At 42.6% G+C, this 22,573-nt stretch overlaps 1 protein-coding gene across 1 annotated transcript; it reads right to left on the reverse strand.

Annotated features, from left to right (window-relative positions):
- Positions 1-4,078: 4,078 nt before the first annotated feature.
- ASB9 (ankyrin repeat and SOCS box containing 9) lies at positions 4,079-22,355 on the reverse strand. Its single transcript, XM_068683505.1, has 8 exons — positions 21,754-22,355; positions 13,744-13,823; positions 12,849-12,956; positions 11,366-11,516; positions 10,665-10,799; positions 9,136-9,327; positions 6,702-6,866; positions 4,079-5,605 (listed from the first exon to the last, which is right to left on the reverse strand). Exons 1-7 carry the CDS (start codon positions 21,845-21,847, stop codon positions 6,742-6,744), a joined length of 885 nt encoding a protein of 294 aa, XP_068539606.1. The 5' UTR covers positions 21,848-22,355; the 3' UTR covers positions 4,079-5,605; positions 6,702-6,741.
- Between the last annotated feature and the right edge of the window lie 218 nt (positions 22,356-22,573).

Consider the following 22,573-nt stretch of genomic DNA (forward strand, 5'->3'; position numbering starts at 1 on the left):
GTTGTCTACTCGGCTCTCCTCCCTGGGCTTCCCCGGCTGTTTTTGGGGCGAAACCTTTCCGCAGCGCCGTGTGCCGGCAGTGCCATCTACCGCCGGCACCTGGAGCCGGCTGCTTTTCCATGGCCGGGGGGTGGCTGCGGGGAGCCTCACGCTCAGAAGAAATAAATTTCTGGCTGACTGTTCCTCTTCTCAGCTGCCTGGGCACGAGGAAGAGCAGACACGGAGGCCCGGCTGTGCTCAAGGGCCAGGCACAATCCGTTTTTTCATGTCTCAGGGAAAGATCTCAGCGCTGCTTCCTTGTTTGGAGCCTTGCATGTAGCAGTCACCCTTAAATCCAGGGTAAATGTGCACGGTCATTTTTATGGTCTGGGGTAACTGAAAAGAGAGAGCATGTGCAAAAGCCCTTCAGAAACTGAGCAGCGGCAATTTTCACTAGGTATTTCTTTTGGATTAAGCTGTCTGGCTATACAAGCCAGGAACAGGCAGTACTTGAGAAACACTACAAGGCATGCAAGGAAAGCAGCCAGAGGGCATTAGGTAGCACTGGCCATTTTCTGGGAGAATGTAGGAGTAATACTTAATTTATTAGTACAACCTCAATATTTTGGTCAGTCCTGTCCAAGGACTGGCTAAAGAGGCTGGGAGTCTCTGGCCTGGGGAAAAAAATAAATAAATAAATAAATAAATAAATAAAAATAAAATGGAAATCTAGAAGGGATGGCATAGAACCATCAAGTGGGTACCAAGGAGAGAATCAGGGACAGTTGCTTGTTTTCTCCTACAGTTCAGGAGTTAGTGAGTATTGGATAAAATTAGTTGGAAACCCCTTCAGAACAAATGAGAGCAACAAGCTATATCCCAAATACATTGCGGAGCTACGGTTCTCTTAACAAAGTCCAATGGATGCTGAAGCTCTACAGGGCTACCAAGTTGTCTGGGCACTGAGGGCACCCCCTCAGCCCTCCTTGTCACCCCCTGCCCCAGTGAGGCCCTCATCTGAACACCCAGTATTATGCTTTTACAAACCAAGACATTATCAGTGAGAAACTTTTAGTGAAATCAAGACAGTCTTGCTGGATAAGTGGAGTGAGAGGCTCAAAAATGAGGAAGATTGAACTCCAGAGAAACAGGGAGGCTGAAGATAGAGACTGAATATGTTAGATCCTGTGAGGGGATTTGAATTTGCTTCTATCACCTCTAAAGAATTTAGGTCCCAATAGCCAAAAATAGCCACGTTTCAATATATTCCTCAGAATGTATCCCAAGAATAGCCCAACTGATGGATATTTTTCACATTTTGTTTCGTTTCTGCAAGAAAAAGAAAAACAAGAAAAAGAAAAAAGGAAAAAGAAAAAAGAAAAAAGAAAAAAAAAGATAGAAAAAAGCAATTTGCTTCATGTGCATTGAACTATTTGGGGTTGTTTCCATTTACTTTCTGTTTTCATAAATAATACATTTATTTATAGCTTGGAAAACAGGAAAAAAAAAAAAAAACTATTTTTTAACCTTTGATTTCTGAGAAAGAGGTTTAGGGTCCAGTGGCTGGCTGGCTAAGATATGTGGGAGCACAGAAGCTGCCTCCTGCTGTCCTTCCAGTGGTCAGTGAGCAAAGAGCACAAGATGTTCCCAGGGCCTGAGAGGTGTTTTGCCTTTCCTATGGGATGAGTTAATAAACGTAACTCCAGGGAAGCTGTGATATGCTCATGCCTTGCACTCACTAAGCCTAATTAGTTCAGGAGCAGAAGTACATTTGTTGCCTATGCTGAACCCACGAGTATAGAAATAATTATTACTGAAGAGGAAGCCTGTCGGTTTCCTTGGAGAGACTCAGGGAGGCAGAGGTTCCACCTACCAGCTTATAGGAAGAAATATATATACACGGCTGGAAGGAATAAAGGGTTTACCAGCCCCAGTCCTGGCACTCATGGGAGCAGCACAGCAGGGATTGTGTACAGGGGTGGCTCATCGCCTGGAGCTCTGGGGCAGCAAACTAGATGCTGCAGGCTTCTCTCTGAGGACAAGCTCACAGCACAGACAGTTCTTGTTTTGGGATGACTGGATGACTGTAATGACAAAGACAAAACAACACAGCTCCCATCCCCCAAAATAAGTTAAAAAAAAAAAAAAAAAAAAAAACTTGAAATGAATGGAGAAAATCCCATATTTATCATATTTATAGCATTTTACAGGGCCTGCCTGGACTTTCAGGGTTGAGAGCCAGTGCACTTTCATGAGACAGAGCTCTGACTGTTATTGCTGTGTTTTTCAGGCTTTAGAAAGGAATTATCTAGGGATTTCAAAAGCCCCAGACCCAGCAGAGATTCCACAGTGTAATTTGTGAAGCGAGACAGCTGACCAAATACAAACTCAATTTTACTTCACAGACATGAAAGCTGGGAATCTAGGCTTGTTTCTCTCAAATTGGTGATGAGTAAAGAGTTTCAAGCCCATTAAAAACACAAAGGGTGATAGAGCAGAAAGTAAAGGCTTCATCTGGCATAGAAAAGGAACGAAACCTTGTTACAAGGTGACATGGCCCAGGTGTGGTCCATTTGTGCTATCCAAGCACTCACTCAGAGCAAGGGTTACCGTGTTTAGTGGGGACACAAGAATGTGAAACAATTGTCTTCACAGAAATAGTTCATTGCTATCATTTTAAAGAAAATTGGACTCCCCAAGATATCCTAGTGAGCACTTCTGCATCAAATGTGTGCATGAAAGTGCTCCATCCCTTGGAGCAGTGAGCTGAGAAATGTATCAAAGAATGACAAATAATCACTCAATATGCAGAGAAATAACTCCCAGAAACATTTATTCAAAGCCATCAGAGTTTGGGCTGGGACCATAGAGCAAGGCAGTCTCTATTTTGGCATATATATTGCATATGTATCAGGAAAAATTGCCTTTAGCTGCATCAGACCCTGGACCTGGGGCACTCAGGAACATGAGTGCTGAAGGGAATTCAGTATATGCGGTGTTTAGGAATGCAAGCTTTCTCTGTTGTCTCTTCTAGCACCACTAATCTGCTACTTTGTAGCTGGGCAGTCCCATTGTGCTAAACTAGTAAAGTAAAATGTATTTACTTATCTTTAAAAGACTTAACTTCAGTAGATACACAAAAGGAGAGAATGACAACGTGGCTGAGGCTGTTGGGGCCCTCTGGGCTCACCTGCTCCAAGCCCTGCCCAAGCAGGGACACCCAGCGCAGGCTGCCCAGGCCCAAGCCCAGGCGCCTTTTGGAGATCTCCAAGGGGGGACCCCACAGCCTTTCTGGGCAGCCTGTGCCAGGGCTCCTCACCCGCACAGCACAGAAGTGCTGCCTGGTGCTCAGAGGGAGCCTCCTGGGCTCCAGTTTGTGCCCAGTGCCCCTTGTCCTGGCACTGGGCACCACTGAAAAGAGCCTGGCTCTGTCTTCACTGCACCCTCCTTTCAGGTATTTATAGACATGGATGAGATCCCCCCGAGACTCCTCTTCTCCAGGCTAAGCAGTCCCAGCTCTCTCCACCTCTTCTCATAGGAGAGGTGTTCCAGTCCCTTCATCATCTTGGTGGCTCTCTATCAGACTCTTTCCAGCATGCCCATGTTTCTCTTCTACTGGGGAGCCTGGAACTAGACACAGAACTTCAGGTACAGCCTCACCAGAGCTGAGTAGAGGGGAAGGATTACCTGTCTTGGCCTACTGGTGACATTTTGCCTAATGCAGCCAAGAATACTGCTCGCCTTCTTAGTGGTAAGGGCACGCTGCTGTGTCACATTCAACTTGGTGTCCTCCTGGGTCTTTTTCTGCAGAGCTGCTTTCAGGCTGGGTGCCCCCCAGCATGCACTGGTGGTTGGGGTTGTTCCTCAGCAGGTGACTTTGCACTTCTTGTTGCTGAACTACATGAGATTTTTGTCAGCCCACCTCTCCAGTCTGTCAGGGTCCTCCTGGATGGCTGCACAGCCCTCTGCTGTACCAGCCACTCCCCCAAGATTCATGTCATCTGCTCATTTACTAAATTACCAAATATTGCACAAAATCAGTGCTATCATTAAAAAGAAAAAAAAAAAAAAAAAAAAAAAAAAAGGAAGAAAAGGGAAACAGATTATAAACCATTTATTTTTGAGCTAATATCCTATACAATTGTGCATTGGTAGCCACTACACTGCCAGCAAAATAACAGCAAAGAATCTGTTAAAATATATTCATAACAATCTTTCAAATCCTGCAATTACATTTGGTTTCAAATACAGAAAAATGTCTAAATCTCACCTATATTTAGCTTATTTCATTTGCATCTTGTACAACTTTTGCAGTTTATAAATGGACATGTGTTGATGCATAAAGATATACTTTACCAGTGTTGATCACAATTTTTAATTAAAATAAATAAGCAAATATATTGAGATGATACAACTCAAGCATAGAGAATTCATCCTAATTTTACATGATCTGAGGGATTCAAGTAAGCAGAGTCAAGGCATGAAATTTCCAAATGAAAAGCAATCTCAACAATGCTCTTACCACATTCTCTGAACAATATTCTCTTTGTATTATTCTGGTAAACCCATTGAGTGATGCTACAAAATAAGATGCTTAAAGGTAAATAATGAAAATAGCAGGTAAAAAAAGAAATTTTTCATCTAAAATAAAATAAGCTGGATTTTCAATTTTCAGATGTGTCACCAAAACAGGAATTCTTCACACTTAACTTTCATCTTAAAAAGTTAAGCATGATTCAGCTTATGCAAGATAGTGATTTTAAAAGGATCTACCCATACAAGACACCTTTCAATCACCATATGAAGAAAAATGTCTACTTTTTCCCCCCAGCAGGAAAGAAAGTGTATAGGTGGCCATCCTAAATCAGCCAGCAATTTTTTATATGGCTCAGATAACATGTGATGAATTGGGTCAGATCACTGAAGATGTCTAGATGTCCATATCCCATAAAAAGGAATCCTAATGACCTGACTGTACTTCTGATTTTGTCCCATTAGGGTACAATTTAGTGTCCCACAAACCAAAGAAACTGCTCTTGTTGTGTTTGGTCAGCACAACAATTAAACTCATACTGGACACCAGCAGCCAGTAGTTGTGTTCTCCAGCTGCGTATCTGAACTGTTCTATACATCAAATACAAGTACCCAGGTGTAGCCTTTGGTTGCTCCTCTCGTATTTCTCATAAGCAAAAGGAAGGCTGACTCTGCAATCACACACACACCAGCAAACACCAGAACTGCGTGCGTATTTGAAGACCACTGCTCTCTCCACTAACATGAGATGAGGACCATCTGTATCTCATTGCTGATATTGATGACTTCACCACAGTTTTTGCACACCAAGCTCATTCTTGCAGGAGTCTTCATAGCTAAGTGAAGAAGAAAAGGATCTCCAAAATCACTCAAGTGCTTGGTCTGCCTCTCTGGCACACGAGCAACATGGCACTAACCCCGCAGATGCACAGTGGTCCAGATATGGAGGTAAGATGAGGTTGATGGTGTAAGAACTAGACCTTCACCATCCTCAGTCTCGTATCTGTTGGGTAGCCAGTATTCCCAGGGGAGCATCCAGGAGAGCACAGAGTGATTGTAACTGCACTTTGGTTTGTGGCAGCAGGACAGCTTCCTGGGAGGGAAAGAAAACCAGCCACTATTGAAATTTAGCTGGAGGAAATATTCATTTTTATGACCTCAGTGGAATAAGAACTGCATGCATAATGTGCATTTGAGAGTCTTATACACTGCACCTGCAGATCAGCAATGGAGAGAGGGGCAGAAATTATCTATTGTACGTTTAATTTGGAATTGACTTTAATTTCACTGTTTATATTGTTCATTTTATAACCACCTATTAGAGGTCCCGTTATTATTACTCCCATTCAAAATGCTATGAATGAGGTAGAAACTTTTCAAGAAAACAAATTATCTTATTCTCAAGATGTTCTTTTTTCTTGGGTGGGAAGGGAGATAGAAGCTCTTGTTTTTCAGATGCATGCTGAGGAATACTTAGGAAATGTCACTGAATACTTGGGGCAGAAAGGAGGAGTGCTTAATGCCTGCAAGTGATAGCCTGTTAGCCCGTGTCCTTGAAAAATAATATGCTACAAGGAAAATATGTGTAATATTGAGGTGGGGCTCCCTTATGTCTCAGAACAACAGGAATAAGTGATATAAATGGGTGATTAAAAACATTTCCTCTGTTATTACCACACCGTGGGGAGCTGCCAGCAGCAATGACTTACTTGCTGTCATGGCAGAAATGTGTGTTTCAGATCCTGGCCTAAATGCGGATGATTGGTGGTTGCTGCTCATCTATCTGCAGCATGATATACATAGTAAATAAATAACACCTGCCAGGGGGCCTTGCTTGCTTTGAAAGTAGGTTCAGCTGGGTTCCCTTTCCTTACCCTTACAGTGGTGTGGATGCAGCCCTCACATCCATAAGCCTTGCTTACAGAAGAAGCGCAGATATCCTTAGAGTTTAATGCACACAAAATGCTGTTTCTGCTGGGCTGGGATATGAATTTTCTTTGTAAGGCATTGTTAGCCATAAGCTCCTTTTCAAGTTACTTGTTTGCTGGGGGTGGTGGCAGGGAGGACTCAGCAAGTTGGTTGTTCCCATCCTTCCTGGACTGAGGGCTCTACTAGAGACCAACAGCTATCGTAAATTATCACTGCAGGTATTGGCAACACTACTGATGGGAAATCTTTCCTCAACAAACCTTGCTGTGTTATTAAGGCACCATGTTGAACTTGAAAGGCTTAAACATGGAGAAGAAAACGTTTCAGCTCATCTGGGAGGAGAAGATCAGTTATTTTCTGGTGCTGCTTGTGTCCAAAGCACCTCCTGATGGACAGACGGCACAAATGCATCAAGGACAGTGGCCCTGCAGAGAGAGCCAGGAGAGAGGTTACACACGTGGCTTAATCACACCAAGATCCTCCATCAATGCTCAGCCCCCCCAACACACTTGGCAGTGAAAGCCAGATTGATGTCTACCAAAGAACACCAGCCTGCCTGTGTGTCAGTTCAAGCCTCATCACTCTCTGTCATTATGCAGACATAATTAGTATCAACAGCATCATTCCCTTCTAAATTGTAGAAGTGTGAAGCAGCTTGTGCTACAAAGAGATGATTGATGCTTCCTTCCAAGTCCTTCCACCCATACCCTCACTGAGATCCAAGTTTGCAGTCCACTGCTTTCTTGAGACTTATTTCATAATAGTGGCAAACACATAGCAAACAAAAAAATTCTACAATCCTTAATTTAAACCTTCCAATTAACCAGTCCCGTGATGATAAATACAATACCTGCTGAAGAATCTGTGGTGCCTTTTTTTTTTTTTAAATGTACATATAATGTCATTAAAGGCTTGTTTGGGAGGTGTATCCTTTCTATGAAAGGTAGATCCTGTGCAGTGCTTTTAACTGCAGCTCCTGCTACCATACAGCCCCCCAGCCTGTCATTTGCACGGCCATATGGCACACACAGGGTGACCAGCACCAAGGGCAGTGAGGGAACGTTCAGGGGGCAGATAAGAAGGGCAGATACAGGCAGGCGGTGAGCACAGACAAGGGAGTCTCAGACAGGAGTGGGAAGGAGATAAGTGGAGATGGTGCAGAAAACAAGAGGGAGCTGGGAGGGAACAATGTAGGTGCTATCAGCCATGCCCACCTGCATGGTGGACAAGGTGGTAGTGAGCAGAGGAGCTGAAGTGTCAGCACTGGTGGAGGAGTGAAGTGCGGTACAGAGGGAACGGGTATGGCAACAGAAATAGCAAGTGAACTCTTCAAAACTACAGTGCATATTTGTGTTGTTAGCTTTGCATGTAAGACCCTCGCTGCGATGCCAGCAGGGTATGTGGTGGTGTGCATGTGGAAGACATGCACAAGCTGTGTATGCCAGTGCTATGGGGCTGTGAGCCTCACTTGCAGGGTGACTCTGAACCCACAGCACATTTACAAAGCTCCACGTGAGACCAGAGGGTGCAACGTGTGCAGCCCTCTCACGTGTCACAGCCATTCATCCAACCAAAGAAATCAAACATCAGCTGCTGATCGGGCATGACCCTACTCAGGAAAAGGAATGTTGGAGAACAGCAGAAAACACCAGTCAGCTGCAAAATGCCCTTCAGGCATTCATCGCTTCTGATTTCAGTTACTGAATTACACTTAGAAAAGATCCTTACTGCCCAAGCTGCCAGCTCAGCTTCATAAGAGTTTCTCATGCCAGCTCCACAGGGTGTGCCTGAAATATTTTTTTATGTTTTTTTTTTTTTTTTTTTTATCTGAAATAAACAGGACGCATGTGGTACCATGGGAGTCATGAGTCTAATGCAGCAGGGACTTGAGCTTGAAAAGATCACCACTCTGTACATCATAGATTAGGCTGAGAAACCACGTATCTGCTGCACATAACATAATATGCACAGCCCCGTTGCTTTCACGCTTTTATTTTCATATTACCTTTCCATGCAGGGCCTGATTCATCGCGTTATTGCCAGTTTTACCTTGGTGTAAATCTGTTTATGATAACAATCACATAAATACTAACTGGCTTAATAGAATTGTGGAGCAATGTGTAACTTGTTTAAAACAATGAAAATCTAGACTATTTAGCAGTGTGTATAGCTTACTGACTGAATGAGAACAGCTAAAGTAGAACATAAGTACTCCAATAAGCAGACACTAGAGAATTTATTCTAGTTTTCCTCAAGAATAGTTAAGTAAAATTTCTCTCCATAATTCATTGAAGTATTCGTAACCAATAAAATAAAAGGGTCTGGAAACCATTTCATTTACAGCTGCAAAATAATCACTTCCTAAGGGTCAAGACTACAGCTTGATACTACTGAATTATTCGGCACATCATTTTGGCCTTTAAAAGCAAAGAAGCAAAACAAACAAAAACTAGTGTGTTTTAATAAAAAAAAAGTAGTGTGTTGAATATATATATATTCATTATATCAATCTTGTATAGTTTTCCTTAATCCCCATAAAACAGCAACTAACATATTTTTGCATCTACACAAGGTTTTGGTCCAAAAATGTAAGTAAAGGCCAATAAACCAGAAGATCGGTGTTGCAATATAACAACCCCTCCCCCCCCCCCCCCCCCATCACATGCAATGAACAAAGCAAGCACTAAAGGGCACCTTCTTTCTGCAGGAACAGTCGACCCAAGGGGCTTCCAGGTGGAACCAGCTCCATCGGCCTCTTGCTTTTGCCATTCTTTGCCCAAATGTCTGCTCCAAAGTCAATCAGCAGCGTCACCAACTCTGCACTGCAACTCCTGGCGGCTGCATGCAGCGGGGACTCGAGGCCCTTGCCGCTGTTCACATTTGCTCCTGAATATGAAGCGACAACAAGGAATAACGACTATAGCACAGCCTCTTTCCATTTCCTGCATTAACTGCTGTTTCTCTGAATAATCTGTAAAGACAGGAGTGTCCAACCAAAGGTGGACTTCTGTGCTTTAGGGCTTGGTCCCACAATTTGCACGTACACAACTTGTGCTGTGTGGGAAGCAGTCGGGTGTTACCAAGAAAATTAACCCAGAAAAAAAGGGCATAAGGAAGTCTTTCATCCACAGCCCAGCCCACAGACCCTCTTGAAACAGGACAAAGATGTAGATCCACCTATGGCCCACCTTGCTCCCCACCTGAGCAATCCATTCGCTTAAAATACATGCAGTGTTTCAATTTGCTCTATACCAGAGGCTTAAACTGATGGGATTTCCAAGTTCTGAGTTACCCAATGTGCTGGGGGAAAAAACATGAGGATGGAAAATTCTAGAGGCCCTAAATAGAGGAGGGTGTAAGTACACTGTGATTTCAAAGTGCTTCCGATCTGTTATCCTGGGCTAATGGTTCATAAAACTGAAGGGTGAGCTGCAGAACTAATTCAAAACTATTTATAACATTTTTAAAGTACACATGCCTGTACATAGAAGACAGAAAAGAAAAAAAAATAGAAAACAATAGACAAAATTATATTTATATCGTGTATGATTTCTTAAAACAAAAATCAACATGATATATAGAACATAAGGTCATTTAAGTGTGTTTTTTTTTGTTTCTTTTTCAAAGGGGCTTTGTTGTTCCTTCTTTCTTGTATGAGCTATGTGGTTATATGTCTCCTATGGTTAGGAGAGATGAATTACCGTAGATAACAAAAAATGGACTTGAACCCAAGAGCTTGGATTTGCAGCTGGGTTTGTTTTAGGCAAAGATTACAATACTGAACACTTTTGCTCTGTGTTGGAAATGCTGCAGACTTTTTATGAACTTAGTGAGAATTAAAGTGTTTGCAAAAACGGTATGTAAAAGCCACTGAATCATAGCTTTTGGATAAAGAGAAAGGAACAAAAAAAGGAAGTTTCTTCCTACCCTCTTCAAATACTACAGCAGCACATACACAGACATCAGGAAAGATGTTGTCCTAGGCACCACTGGCAGTGTGAAATCCAAGATCACCCATCACTTTGCTGGGAGCCGTAAACCTCAGTTCCTGTGTCATGAATGCCCTGTCTTACACTGCTGCCCTGTTTAAGCAGGGCTGCTACTGAGAGCAAAACATCTCCAGATCCAAGAGCAGGTGCTCATCTAAATGTTTGATGCAAAGAGAACCCAATGATGGATGCTATAGGAAAGGAAAGAACACCATCCTTTATTTTCCCTTTTACCTGACTCAAGCAGCTTCCTGGCACAGTTGACTTGCTGGTTCTCACAAGCTACATAAAGCGGAGTACCCAGATGCTTGATGTTATGATCTATGTTCACCCCATGGGATGCGAGGATCTCGACACATTGCACATGACCTTAAATGGGATAAAGGCAGAGTCAACTCGCAGAGATCAGCAGTTTTGCAGCAGTCCAAATTCTCTGTTGCAGCAGTGTAATTTGGCAAAGATTCACTCTTTTGTCAAGAGATGATAGTGTAATACTTTCATCCACGCCCCTAATCCAGTGTTTTTAACCATGAAGGAAGAACTGCAAATCCACAATTAGAAAACAGGCTAAAGCCCCCACATTTTATCTGACTAATTTCAGATATCTACTGAAGATGAGATGAGTCATGTCGTATTTCTCTCCACTGCTCTTGAAGATGGCCAGACGACTCTCGCAGATGTCTACATCTAAAACAGCTAATTTGGACAATGCATCCCCTGCCAGGTGTCACCACATGAACTCAGAGGCCCCAAGAGCTGGGCTGAGCAGATCTTGATAAGCACCAGGACTGGGAGGAACTGCACCACGACGAGAGCAAGTAGAGAGGAATAACTCATGGCCTAAATCACAAAAAGAATCCTTTTTATCTCTTTTCCACTTCAGCTAGCTGCTAGCAACACATAAAGCAGCGCTGGCACCCATGGGGTTACCTCACCTCTCTTAGCGGCTTCGTGTATGGGAGATGCTAAGTCACAGGGCGGGTGCAGGCTGGCTCCATGTTGCAGCAGTAAATTCAAGCAAGCCACACTGCCACTGACACAGGCACTGAACAAAGGAGTGTGCCAGTCAACAGTCACTCCATTCACCTGGGGAAAGAGAAGACAAAACAAGGCACATGTAAGCTTTTTGTTTGTTTCATAATAGATGAGATTTGGCCTCAACAGAAAACAGGGTTTTCAATAACTTTTATTTTATTCTTTGTAAAAACTGCCTACTGCTCCTGAGGATTAAAACTTTGTATTTAAAAGAACATTGAACAAATCTGCAAAAATCTTGTTCCCAAGTGTGCTACAAGATCTCTTGGGAGTTATTGAGACATGTGTGCTCATTTCTCAGTTACCTCAGCTGAAATGCACTTGCCTATTGCCCTGTCCTAAACCATCCATTTTTAGCTGAAAGTGTGCAGCCCTTTTTTAATTATTTTTTTTTTAACTGAAAGGTAATATATGTACGAGTTAAATTTTCTTATTCACTATAAATTTCAATATTAGCTTGAAAAGTAGAGACCATGAGACACACTCGTTTCATCACGTTACTTTGCATATTATCTCCATTTTCCTCACATCATATCTATATATTTTTATATAAAGATCGTTTGATCTTTACAGTCCTACATCTCTACCTAATACTCTGCATATTGACACCAGTGGGATTACTGTATGCAGAATACAGAACATGCACTTAATTTTTACAAGATTATAAGCCATTTGCAAGAGGAACTTCCCCCTTATTCTTTCAGTAAATGATGAAAACATTGTACCTTGATCTAAAGAATAAAAATAGTTACTTCTTATAGCTGCACTTTTTGGATTTCTTTGTTAAGAATTACATTTTATAACATGGGTACTTTAGGATGAAGTACAGAATGTAAGTAGTGATATTGTACATCTTCTAGAAAGGGGTGGAAAGAGGGCCAAAATGATCAGAGGGCTGGAGCACCTTCTCCAGGGAAGAAAGACTGAGAAGGTTGGGGTTGTTAAGCCTAGGAAAAAGCAGGCTCCAGGGATATGTCATTGTGGCCTTTCAATACTTGGAAGGGGCTTATAAGAAAGATGGAGAGAGACTGTTTTTCACCACAGCCTGTAGTGATAGGACAAGGGGTAGTCATTTTAAAATAAAAGAGGAGAGATTTAGATTAGATATTAGGAAGAAATTATTGTGAGGGTGCTGAGGCTTCACAGGTTGCCCAGAGAAGCTGTGGATGCCCCATCCTTGGAGGTGTTCAAGGCCAGGCTGGATGGGGCTTTGGGCAACGGTCTGGTGGGAGGTGTCCCTGCCTGTGGTAGGGGGGTTGGAACTAGATGGTCTTTAAGGCCCCTTCCAACCCAAACCATTCTGTGATCCTATGATCTAGTATTAATTTGTCATTATAAAACATGCTGCCTCTGGAGACAGAGACCTGCCCATGATGTACTTACCTTAGCACCGTGTTTTAATAGGACACTGGCACAAGCAGCATGACCACCTAGGCAGGCTTCATGGAGGGGAGACACCTGGTCTGTTGTAACAAGATTAACATCACTCCCCTGAAGAAATAATAAAAAATATCATTACAAACAACTGCAAAACAAACAAACAAAAAACACCAACAAGAGAAAAAAAAAAGAAAAAGAAAAAAAAAGAAAAAAAAAAACACCCTTTTATAATGATCCTGAAGTCTTTATTTAATCACAGCTTCCTCAACAGCCTGCAGTTACTCATCTCATCTGAAGGGGTAAGCAAGGAAAGAGTCTGTGATGCTCCAGCTGGAATAGGTACAGTCAGAGCATACTGAAGGTTATGCCTTCCACCTACTGATAATCAATACAGAAAGCTGCAGCCAGGGGACTTTCTGATGGAACAATACAGATATCCTTACAGCAGAAACCACTAGCTTGATTCTAACACTGGATCTTTTCTTTCTAGCAGCCTTGGTACTCCAGAAGTTTAAGCTGGAAGAGTTTCCAGTAACTCTCCACAGGCTAAATCCAAGAGTTTTGAGGGAATTGAACAGTGAGGTTCAGAAATCTTTTCTCCCCAGCTGTGGCCTTTTGCAGGGAGGACAGGGGCCCCCAGTACCCTCAGGCACTTTGGATGGCATCAGAAACAGAATCTTTCTACACGTCTTTGGCTCAGCGCACAGAGTTTGTGCAAAGCAAGGAACAATTTGTAATAATAATAATAATAATAATATGAATAATGCATTACAGGCAGACCTCACTGCATTCTGGTCAAAGCAATTTTCTCACCCTGGATGTTTCACAGTGAAACTCAAACTGCATTCAGCAAGGATACAAACCCATCAGAGATCACATCAACCTAGCAGAGGGATACCTGGCTGATGAGTTTCTTTAGAGTAAGCAGGCGCCCATGGATAGAGGCATCATGTAAAGGAGACCAGTCTGAAACAAAGTCTGTATAAAGAGAAAGACAGGAAAAAGGTTAACAGCTCCACAGACTGTTCCTTTTGTGTACTTTACTTCAACTGCATGACCCCAGTAAACCTCTCTTCTTCTAATTTATTACTTGAACTGCCAAGCTTTTCTTGGAGCAGCCACAGGGAGGGAGTGAAAAAACAGGATGGGTTTGCTCTGGGTGTGTTTTTAATTCATCCCATGTAAGTGCTGAGCAGCTGTGTTCCCATCCAGAGGATAAGAGAGTGATTTACAGAACACCACCTTGTTCTGACTGAGCTTGTGCTTAGCTTTGAATGATTTCCGGTGACTTTGTTTTCACAAGTTCATTACATTTTACCAATTAGCTCTAAAGGAGTATGTTTTGAAAAGGGTACAGCTGCTCAGTCATTCATCCCTGGTCAGAGATGAGCTAGAGTCAATAATAGGTAACTAGAGAAGGTACCAAAGTACAAGGAGATAAGTTGTGTTACCTGTTGATTTTGTGTCTGTTTTGTGTCTGCTGTTAGCCTGTGCAGTGGTGCATTTTAAGTAATAGCTGTACTCTGCATCATAGAAACCATAAAAAGGCAGGTATGGAGGGAAGCTCAAAGTAAGGGTCTGTCTTAGCTTTTAGTTTTAACATTTAGTGGAGGAAGGAAAGCGCACAGGATTAACCAAAGTAGACTTGGTGGAAAACATCGTATCTCCAGAAGGTTGTTTATTTTTTATTATTATTTTTTAATTTTAATTTTATTTTTATTTTATTTTTATTTTAAGAAAGAGATAGACTTTCATCTTACGAACATGTGGAGAGAGTAATTTTCTGTTTACCTCCCTGGTGCAAGACAAAAGAGCAAAAGCACATGGACTTGCAAGGGGACCTGCTCACAGATGCTGAAGGAAATGAGACTCCTCCAATGTGTGGAAACCCCCAAGGCAGGGAGGGAGCACATGCTGAGACACAAGTAGCTCCCAGGACATTGCAGGGGATGGGACAGGATGCCTGCTGCATGGCACTAAGGATACAATCCTAGGCCACGAAGGGAGAAATTTTACCCAAGGAGGTCATAAAGAAACTCTACTGCTGTGATAAACACATTGATATTTAAAGTGCCTGTATAAAGCAAATACATTCGTATTTGTTCTCATTAGGTCTTATGTAAAAGATTGACTTAAGGTCACTTTGTTGGGTGACTTAAGAGGCACGAAAGGTCAGCATCAGAAACAGAGTTTTAACTCCTGTTTCCAAGTAATTTGATATTTAGAAACTGATGTTTAGAAAAATACCACATGCCAAAAATAAGTATTGCAAATGAGTCAACATAGTTCTAGTTGGATGAGGGAGGTGTAGGAGGAAACCCATATGGTTAAATTTGGTATCAAACCTGTCAAGTCACTTAGAGTATTTTTTAGAAAGATTTATTGTCCAGGCAAAAATATTATTTGATGCTTTTTATAAGATGTACCTTCCTTTCCTCAATTATCCAGTGTAAAGGTCTGAGGAAATACTGCTAACGACTTTACACTTCATTTCTCTAGTTGCTGTATCTGTTGTTTATTTCAATATAGTGAAACAAACTAGTTTAGTACTGAGGACTACTCAAATATTAACAGAGGGGCTCTTTAGTATTACATATTCATGGCTCAGAGCCAGCTGATATGGCTATATGTAGATATATATATATGGCTTAGGGCCACACTAATCCCTCTGGGAGAGATTTACTTCCTTCAGTATTTATTGCCTCAAAACTCAGTATCTGTTCTATGTTAATGGCCCAGGTACCCCTGGGAAGGAAAAAAAGCATTTCCAGATGGTATTTCATCCATTTTCTTTTACTAACACATTTTGCTGCTCTCTGGTGATGTCCCTCTCTCCTTCCACTAACTACAAAGAGAATCCCAATGACCGTCTTAGGCAAGTTGCTGAGGTTTTCAGGGACTAGACCTCTGTGAATTATTACATGAGTGGAATAGTCTTAACAGTGAAAAGTCTGCTTTCAACTACAAACCCAAAAAATACTGTAATTTCTTAAATAACTTTCACAGATTAGTTGATGATGTCAGTGCTTATGCAAGGTCGGTATATCCTGCTTTGTCTCAGGTATAAGCACATGGGGGAGCTCTGAATCCCTCGCAGCTGATGTCCTGCCCTTTCTGGCTATGCCGCAGTGTGCCAAGATGAGGTGAACCATCACCTACTCTGTTGGGCTATTGCTGTCTCACCTCCCAGAGTGCTCAATAAGGGACAACAGATTTAAACAAGATAAGATCTAGCATAACAAGACTTGTATTGTCTTTGGGTTTGAAATATTCTGCACTAAATAAATTGTGACTGAAGATGTTTGTATCTGAAATGTGTTGTCTCTACTACACATGGAAGACCTTCACCTACATAGCTATGTTAGGCAGGAGTGTGACCTTCTGCTTTATAATGACCACAAAAAGGCCTGCTATAGATTTAGGTATTATTGCAAAAATCTTTTATACCTGTAGAGCATATTTTCCTAGAATTATTCATATAAGCAAAAGTTTATTTCTACTTCTGCAGCACACCATTTTTAAGCCACTAGATACTCATATTAACGTTTATCTGCATAGCACAGTTTTGCAAATATATGGATATTGCATTTGACTGTCTACAAATTATGGCTCATTGATGGATTAAACATAGTAAATTTTAGTCTTTCCATTCTTGGGCACCCAAAACCTGTGGCTCACTTTAAGAAGCAATAATTCAAACATTCAAAATAATTCAAATAACAATTCAAACTGGGAGCAGTCACACATACATGACTGAGACAGAAGCCAACTGGCCCTTGTGACAGTTCTTAAATGAATGAAAAAAAATCTAGAGGGGCCATCAAGGCTTAATCTTCTCTTAAGATAACCCTTCTCTAACAGTGCTCTAGCACACTCCTGGCTTATAGGACAATCTCAGAGACATCCTGGAAATAACTTCGGGACAGGTATGAAGCCCAGAGGTGGATGAGTTGTGAGCAAGTTTAAAAAAAAAAAAAAAAAAAAAGGCCTTTAGGAAAATAGGTCTCTTCAAGGATGGTCAGACAAACAGTTGATTAAGGATTTTCACCATTTCTCCTTATTCCCTTGTCTCTAGTTATGATTGCCACATAGTTAAGAGAAGGTAAAGGGGGAGGGGTTGGGGGTTGTACAAAACAGTAGGTAATTCATTGTTTTATGCTAGATTTACATTTAAATTGTCAGAGATAACAGTGCTCCTTGGGGTCAGAAAAGAGATTTATCTTGTGTCTACTGGAGACCACAACTGGAGACAGGACACAGACCTAGCAGAAGGATCTCCTATTACTCTGACATACTCTGTCAGTATGTTCTGCTCATGAGTGCAGTTAAAATCTATAAGCTTTGAAATCTGGAGATGCTCGGAAAGAAGACTGGGAGGGACCATCAGCTCTGCAGCTGTGCTTCTTCCAAGCCTGGGGCACAGTCTCCTTCCTGTGCTCACCATGGTGGTCTTTTTTAAAAAAATCCTATTTTGACTCTTTGTCCTGCTCTTGACATGTAATTATTACAGCTGTGGGGTTTGGGTCTTTACCTACAGATCATAAGTTTGTTGCCACAGAACAGGGAAAGTGTTTGGAGACATACTGACCATGCCTACAGACTAGGTGTTTGGTAGACACTGAAAATCACTATCTATTCCATGACTGAGAGATACTGTCAGAGATTGTGTGGATTTTATAGTGCTAGATAAAGAGCTTCAAGGTTTCTTGTAGATTAGTCCAGCCAACTCCAAAACAATACTCAGACACAGATCAAGGAAGAACTTTGTATCAGAGAAGGTTCCCAAAAGCACTTGTAGAAAAAGCTGCACCAGTTTTGGCTCTTCACTCTACACAAGCCTTCCTCAGCAGGACTATCCCAACAGGCTTTGTATATGCAAGCATCCTTCCTGCCATGCTCAAAGTCATGCAACACATTGCCTCAGCTTCATGTTATGAAAACAACATTTTGTTGGTCTGCAACATGACCCTGATATTTTATCAAAGACTTTGAACTGTGAAAATATACAAAAAATGATATGAATGTCTCAGAAAAATCAGAGTCCAGCAGTGTGGATTTAGCCAGTCTTCTCTTGAGGGGACAAGCCTTAAGCAAGTGAAAATATGAAGGCAAGTCAGCCTGAAGCATTTGGTCTCAAAGACAGAAATGGCCCCAGTCTCTTTTATTTAGCAGCATAGAAACAGATAACTAGACTCCACAAGTCAAGAGGTCTTTTCAAGCTTTATATTCCTATCACTGTCAGAGTTGAAAGGAAAAAAAAAAAATAAATAAAGGAAAAAAAGGAAACTGAGAAACAATCCAGAATTCATGCGCACAGATTCAGCAACTCAGTTGTGACCCATATTGTGAGGATCCTCAATATTTGAAAGCCAAAGGAAGAGATGTTACCCCAATACAGCTTTACAAGCGGTACTGGGAGCATGAAATGAACAGAGGAATGAACTCTGGAAGTCTGGGTACTGTATGTTAATTAGCTTTCAAAGAGAATTATAGTCTTTGTCAATGGCATCATTTGAGAGCTTCCTGCCTCTTTCTACATCTCATGGGCTGTGTTCCACAATAACCATGTGTTTGCAGTAAGTTTACAAACATTTTTTGGCTTTAACAAATGGACAGCTATTTCCAGAAGCTATGGTTCTGTTCTCATAAGGATATGTCATTTCCTAAGGGCAGCCAAACCATGGTACAACTATTAAAGCACAGTATTATTAATTGACTAAAATAGCTTTTCTTTGAAAGTGGTGAGTATCAGATGATACTTGTTAAATTACATTCAACTGTGTAAAGTTAAATATTTATTTTTCCAGTGTGCAAAGCTGTGAAGCATCTCTGTTTTCATTGTCCACCCTAGGAATGACAGTCACATTGTCAGTTCATTGTGGTGCACTGAGATTGCTGTTCTACGTTTCCCTGTGCTTTGTCAACAACCCTCACCATGTTGTTTTAAGCAGTCCTGTGAGAAGACCCAATTCAGTATTGATAAGAGCAAGTGAAAACCAACTCCCAGAAACATCACTAAGTAAAGACCCTTGATTTTGTCAAGCTTTTTGAAATGAGGGCAGGTGTACACCTTCAAACCTTCATCTCACTTCCAGTATGTTGAACCAAGCTCAGTTCTAACAGGCATCCATTCCGGTAGTATTGCCCATGTCATGCTGTTTTTCTTATTGATCCTGCCACTGTTACCACTGGATGTGTAGCCAGTGCCATTGTGTAACCAACACCATTGCCAGATCTTCATGAGTTGCAAGGGAACTGTGTTTACAAGTTATGCTAAAAATCTAGATTGAAGAACAAGTTTTCTGAGCTGTGCTTGATCACTTTTTGGCCAAAAAAAAATACAGGCAGAATTTTGTATGAACTACCAAGATGATATATCAACGTGTCAGTATTTTGGTGACAATAAAGGAGGTGGATGGCCATGTCACCATATCCAGATGCAGCCTTTATCCATTCAGTGCTTTCTTGAGAAAAGGCAGGTTTCCACTGAGACTCCAAACCAGAGCTAGACCAGACCATAGTCATCCATAAACTGGCCATTACCTTGTAATTTTGTAAACGCTTAACATCAGATTAGAAGAATGACTAGAAGAATGTCAAATATAAGCATCAGTGAACAATAAGAAGAGGTATGTGCAAAGATGATGTCCTAAACTGCTGAGAGGGGCTGAGGCCTTTATCCTAAATGGAAGTGGAGGCCTAAGGTAGCTTTAAGCCAGTCTTGGATACATCGGGCAGCGGGAGTCTAAGGGCCTGTAGGGTACCTGGCGTAGTAAGTACATTATCAGTAATACAAATGATCACTATTTTCACTACATAGGCATCTGATTAAAGCCTTAGGAAGTGCCAATGTGAACTGACCATGGACTTCTTAAATCCTCAAATAACATTGTTTAGGGAAGTACTCAAAATATTTTGCCCACCAAGCTGTCCATGGAGGAAGAAGACCGTTGTACACAGGTGGTGAAGTTGTGTTTGCTGCACGTACTACCACAGCAATGTGGATTTCTGATTGCCAAAAATGCATACAGCTGCTCTCTTATGGAGGAATGAGCCTGTTTATCCAAACTTGAAATGTACCCACACCTTAATCCACAGGCAAGCTGAGTCAGGCCTCAAGGCTTTCAGCCTCTAGACATCCAAAACCCACTGGTTTTCCTTGGCATTGGGCCATCCAGTTACCCTTTCACCACTGAAAACCCCAGGCAACCCAGAGGTTACATGACACCTCTGGTCTTCCACCTGGGCCTCTGAGCTGGCAGAGCATGTACGGAGGGAACCTTAAACCCGTAAGCACATGAACATCCAAGCCCTGACTGCAGCCTGGGGACAACAGAGCCTTCACACCACCCTTCTAGGAGAGCATTCATTTCTGATGGTGGCTGAATGCATCTTTCTACAGCCTCTGATCGTGAGGAGGGTGTCATGCACTCAGTGCACATCCCAAGGCCGGTTCCCTTTCATGGTGCTCTCACACAGTGCAGCTCACAAGGGGCTTTGAAATCCTTTCAGCTGAAGTATGCTCTTGCATACACTTTTGCCTACACATAGGCCTATGGCATGTATAACAGTACCACAAATGGTAGTTTTCATATTTAAAAGCTTTCACCTAATGTTTGTGATATATATCACCAAATAAAATCCTGCTGTAAGTCACCAGCAGACCTTACTGATGCTGCTAAGGACCAGGCAAGCACAGGAGGAACACACCAAGCTCCAGCATCTAGGGGACTGAGCCACCCATGTGCAGCGGTGCTGCCTGTGGGCTCCCCTCCTCCCAGCCTCCATTTTGGCAGAGCTCACCTCCACTGAGGACAGGGTTTGGTTCACACTGTTAACAACATTGCCATCCCTTCCCTCCCACCCAGCCTCACTGTGTACACGCACAAACACAAGGAGCATCAGACTACACAGCCAACAAACTGATCATTTTTGTATCATAGCTTGCCTCTGTATATTTTTGTGTCCTATTTTTCTATCTGGTTAGAATGGAATTGTCCTGAATAGCCCAGGAAAAGAGGATGGATGGTTTGAAGTTGTGTTGTATTAATTTATCTCTCTATTCCTTCTTCATTGCCCGCGAACTGAAGGAGAAGTGTCTCAGAAAACAGGGCTAGAGGGAACACATCCAGCTAAACTGTTATGTGAGGTTAACTTACTTGTCTTTTGTCACTACGTCATATTTTCAATGGCCCTGGGCCAGACAACAGAGCAATGATCAGAGTGAGGCCATTTGATAATAAATAACTGACTAACTGCTCACCAGTGACCACAACAACATTGGTCACAACTGACCACGACGCCCTGGCAGTAGGAGAAAAACCCACTAGGGCTGGTGGCTTGGCCTGTGCAAGAGCACTCAGGTCTGCTCATTGGAAAGAATAAAGGGGGAAGGGGTGAAGAGGGGGGTGAAGAAAGAAAAAAAGAAGGAAGAAGGAAGAAGAAAAAAGAAAGTAAAAGAAAAATAAAGAAAAATGAAAAGTAGAGGCAGAAGTAAAGGAGGAAAGGTAGGACAAAGCGAAGAAAAAAAATGAAAGGAAAGAAAAAGAAAAGAGGAACTGAGCCAAAGCTGAGCTCCCAGCCAGCAGCAATCTAAGTTCAACATGCCACATTGCAACCTCTTTTTCAGTTTGCTATAGTTCAAGTACTACATTTGTTTCCGCTTGCACAAACTGCACTACAGAATCAGACACTTTTACGTGATGCACAGGGGGGAAAATTAAAATAAGTGCCAAATACAAAGAGCTTATTAAAATCCCTTCTGAAGTACAAGGACATTATGTGGGAGAGGTTGTGGACCTGCACTGGAAGCGGGACATCAGGAGGAGCACACAGCCACAGCCTGACCCTGTCCTCTCCGTCTGCTGGCAGAGGCGAGGGCAAGTGGCGAGGCAGGAGCGTTACTTACCCCTCATCAGCAGCAATGATGGAGACGTTGCAGACGCCTGGCCCCCAGTTCCTTGTGATTTACTGGTGTTTTGACTCGTTCTCTCATCATCCATCTCAGCCTTGTCTGCCCGGTTTCTGTTTTCTCACTTCAGGGTTGCTCTTGAGGGTTCAAATTCCATCGTCCTCGGTGAGCCCCTGCACTCGTGAGTGATCTGTTGAGCAGACTGCCTGTGCACCACTCCAACAAACCTCGCAGCGGGCTGGGACTAGGTGCAGCACCACTTTGTGCAGAAACTCGAGTACCTGGGATGGGGTTTAGGGAAACATCTCCCCGACTCCACTGGTAGGCAGCCAGCAATCGGACAGACCACACCGCATGAAGTGAGAGATGTGCCTGATGTCATATCCTCCGCAACCCTGCACCCAATCGGGGCGCCGGCCGGCTGTTTTTATCAGGAAGGAAATCCTTGGTTTGCCAAAAAAACAAGAGAGAAAGAGCCAGTTCAACTAGTTGAGCAAACTCTGCCTGCGGGGGATTTGCAGAGAAAACCCAGAGAGGCACTGGCGAGATCCGCACCACTCCCAAGCGAGCGGCTTGCAGGCGGCCGAGCCTCGCTCCTCTCTGCAGGCTGCCCTGTGCTGCGTGAGCCCACCCTCCTGTCCGAGCAGCCCACTGCCCTGCTTGTGCAAGGAGCGAGGCACTGAATTCCTTCCACGCGGTGGTGGTCGCCACATGCTGTACGGATATTGAAACCACATGTTCGTGGGGCTCTGCTTTCCACTGGAAGCCCTTTATTGTCTCCATGGCACGGAGAGTGCAGCGCCGAGTGGGCTGATTT

Source organism: Anas acuta, chromosome 1 (assembly GCF_963932015.1).
Source record: "Anas acuta chromosome 1, bAnaAcu1.1, whole genome shotgun sequence".
NCBI lineage: Eukaryota > Metazoa > Chordata > Aves > Anseriformes > Anatidae > Anas > Anas acuta.

Coding starts and splice junctions, on each gene's coding strand:
- ASB9 (XM_068683505.1), bottom strand. CDS start 21,847: ATGGATGATGAGAGAACGAGTCAAAACACCAGTAAATCACAAGGAACT. Junction 13,824..21,753: donor ATCATTGCTGCTGATGAGGG/GTAAGTAACGCT, acceptor CTCTTTATACAG/ACTTTGTTTCAGACTGGTCT. Junction 11,517..12,848: donor TATTAAAACACGGTGCTAAG/GTAAGTACATCA, acceptor CTCTTTCCCCAG/GTGAATGGAGTGACTGTTGA.